This window comes from Contarinia nasturtii, unplaced genomic scaffold, assembly GCF_009176525.2.
Source record: "Contarinia nasturtii isolate CC-2019 unplaced genomic scaffold, AAFC_CNas_1.1 Cnas_scaffold_742, whole genome shotgun sequence".
Classification (NCBI taxonomy): Eukaryota; Metazoa; Arthropoda; class Insecta; order Diptera; family Cecidomyiidae; genus Contarinia; species Contarinia nasturtii.
The window spans coordinates 926-4382 of record NW_022198090.1 but is presented as its reverse complement, the minus strand read 5'-3'; the positions used below and the strand labels follow the sequence as shown (position 1 = coordinate 4382).

The window sequence follows — 3457 nt, the reverse complement described above, 5'->3', positions numbered from 1 at the left end:
TTTCAGTCATTTCCATAGGTTTGGCATGGTGGAACATTCAGGTGTGAAAACATGGAAAAAGGGAAAGACAACCATTAGTATCAGTTGAACTGGGTATAAAATACTTTTTTTAAATTAAAAACTTTACTCACCTACGGGCACTCCCCCTCCGTACAATGTTGTACTATTGTACAACTAGACCACAAGACTTTATATAGTCTGTTCATGTCTAGCTACGCTAACTATAATAGTTAAAATATTTTATTTTATGTAATTTTTTGAATGTATGATTAATTGATGATGTTTGTTAGTTGACATTGTTGTTTTAGTCCGGCGGTCTTAACAATGAAACTGGCAATGGTACATCAAAGATCCGGCAAAGTCCTATGTAATTTAAAGCAAATACATTAAATAATGAATATTCTGTTTCCAATTGATTCATACCTTTGAGCATAATGCATTTTGCTGCAACAATATCTCGGTGCCAAGTAACTGTTTGTGGAACAACATCATCATCATCAACATTTAATGGCCAATTTTTGTAGGTAACTTTAACCTTTGACATTAAACGCCCAGTCCGAAGTTTTTCGTTCACAGCCTCACGATTGCCATCGATAATTTGTCGCTTAATAATTGCACGTTTTCTTCTCAAAACACGTCTGTTGACCGTTGACACAATGATATCTGGCAGTCCAGCGACTGAATCTGGCAGGCCATCAATCTTTTTCGCTCCACAATCGTAGCACACTTAAAATCGATCATCTTTTGTGTGCCTTGGAAAACGTTCCTGACAATTCGCGCATGTTTGTGATGTTCCCCATTCATCTTGCATTTCAACTTCTGAATGTCCAAGTTTCTTAATGCTCACACGAAACTTACGCGATCCCGGACATCTTTTACGCTTTTTTATTCCAAACGGTCGATCGGGTTTCATCGCCCAAGCACCAAATTGAACCAACGACGGTTTGTTGTTTGTCACACGCACGGCGATTTGATCATTTACTCTGGTCGAGCGAATGTGATGGTCTAAATCCAGTCGTGCATATTCACGCGTCGCATAAGCTGCCATTCCTTTTCGTAACATTTTAATGCGATATTCAATGTATGATTTCCATGTTGAATTACGTGGTGATGGTGGACGATATGGGTATGTTTTGAGATGTTCCTTCTCTTCGATATCAAACCATCCAGCCAACTTTTTCGCTTCTTTGTCTCGTTTTTTCTGCTGAGTTTCCCAATGAAAACGCTGGTTTGGTATTATAATGTTTTCCTTCAAAATGCAAAATGATACAAAAAACTATGAGTTTCTATTCAAAACCATTTCAAATTACATTTCAAAATATCCTACCTCAACAGCCGGCTCATCAGGTGTTTTTTGAATGTTGCGACGCACTACAGTTAACCACGATTTTTCATTCGGATCGATTCCAATGATGTATTTCTTGCCAATGAGTTTTTCCGGCCCCCGATTCGCTTGGGTTGTTTGCTGTGGTCGTTGTTGTCGCTGTGGTCGTTGTTGTCGCTGTGGTTTCTTGTACATTATGGATATTGAAACACTATCGGTCAAAATCTGATGATGGAATGGTTTCGATTTGCCCAATTTATTTATTTTACCGACATCGAACAACATATTCCATAGACCTGATCGATCAGTTTGGGTGTAGTACTTTAAATTTCTCTTATTCATCCGGTTGGTCCGCGTATTGAGAAAAGAAGGCACCAAATCAAGCTCGTTTACAATTTTATAATACAAGTCCTTAATGTCCAATCGCACGTTTTTCAAATGGTAGTCGCATAATGGTATAAGAGCAAAACTGCTTATTTTTGGTGGTCGATTGATTGTTGGCTCTTGAAAGTTCGGATTGTTACGAAACATTTCATGAATGGTATGCCATTGTTCGGCATGACTGTGATACACTTCTATTTGCCGTTGCATTTGACCGAACAACCACAGTGATTCAAACCAACGATATTTTGCGAAAAATTTCATACTCACTGTTCCCGACCATCCAATTTCAGTCAAATCTCTCATTAAAATATTGAATTTTTCAACGCGTTGTGGTATAGATGTGCCAAATCCGATATCTTAATACATTTTGTATTATGATAATATTTATTAGGATGCTATTAACTATTAACAACCAATCATACTACGCATATTAACATGGGTAGTAGTATTAGGATCGATCTTAATAGCGAGTAGTAGTATGTTTATTATCTATTAAGATGCCGAAGTTAATACGCGCCATTTGCAATTTTTCGTAAACAAACAATATTTTGACCAATTCAATTTTTATCACATTTTTTGCTTATTTGTAATTTTTATTGAATTTTTTAATTTTTTATGAATTTTATTGGAATTTATTATTTATTAGAAAATTATTTTCGTTTTTTTAAGAAGAAATTTATTTTGTTTTTGTTCGGTAAACAACGATTTATACAAACTGTGGTTCGTACGTCACAGCTATGCTTAACATATAGAACTGACAAAATGCACCTTACGTCAAACGTAAAAAAGGGCGCGTTCAATACTTCATGTCATTAGAGAACCACTTGAAAAGAATGAAATCAATATACTATTATTATTTATTCACTTTTTTCTTCTTAAAAAAACGAAAATAATTTTCTAATAAATAATAAATTCCAATAAAATTCATAAAAAATTAAAAAATTCAATAAAAATTACAAATAAGCAAAAAATGTGATAAAAATTGAATTGGTCAAAATATTGTTTGTTTACGAAAAATTGCAAATGGCGCGTATTAACTTCGGCATCTTAATAGATAATAAACATACTACTACTCGCTATTAAGATCGATCCTAATACTACTACTCATGTTACTATGCGTAGTATGATTGGTTGTTAATAGTTAATAAAGGATTTTTCGTATTTAGTAATAAGATATGTTAATATTTCGATGTTAATAGGACATCTATACGTTGTGGATCCACATTATTACCATTATCACCATTTGTTAAATTCTTAAATCGATATGAAAACTCTTTGGCATTTCTGATGTCGATGTTATCAAATCTTGAGCCATTGTGGAATCGATTGCGATACCAACAACGCATTCGAAAAAAATTCGTTTTTCACACCATGTGTTGGTATTGGTTTGAATGTTTGTGATATATTGTTTATAAAAATATCTCAAAACATTTCCCAACTTTTCATCATCTGGCCATCGGAACTGTTCTTCACTGTTTCTTTCTACCATGAAACGAAACTCGGGCAATATCCGATATTGACTATTGATATTGTTAACGTGTTGGTTTAATACCGCTCTGAAACAATCGGCAATGAACAGGCTTGGATGTGGTTTCAAAAAAAATGCACGATCGTCATTATCAAGTGCTTCATTCAAAATAAAAAGAATAGAAAGTGATGCCAATGCTGCCACTTCTGTCATTTGAACACTGCGCTCGAATAGCATTTTGGTCACAACTTCTCCAACTCTTTCAATCCGTTCATGTTGTT

The 3457-nt window shown here is 34.6% G+C and overlaps 1 protein-coding gene across 2 annotated transcripts; it reads right to left on the bottom strand.

The window, feature by feature from the left end:
• Positions 1-7: 7 nt before the first annotated feature.
• LOC116341523 lies at positions 8-2282 on the bottom strand. Of its 2 annotated transcripts, XR_004201178.1 has the most exons (3): positions 1328-2282; positions 424-1249; positions 8-363 (listed from the first exon to the last, which is right to left on the bottom strand). XR_004201178.1 is itself a non-coding variant. In XM_031768638.1 (2 exons), exons 1-2 carry the CDS (start codon positions 2009-2011, stop codon positions 728-730), a joined length of 1206 nt encoding a protein of 401 aa, XP_031624498.1. In that variant the 5' UTR covers positions 2012-2282; the 3' UTR covers positions 8-727. The 2 variants fall into 2 exon arrangements, 1 of the variants encoding a protein (XP_031624498.1); XM_031768638.1 differs by having other exon boundaries at positions 8-1249.
• Between the last annotated feature and the right edge of the window lie 1175 nt (positions 2283-3457).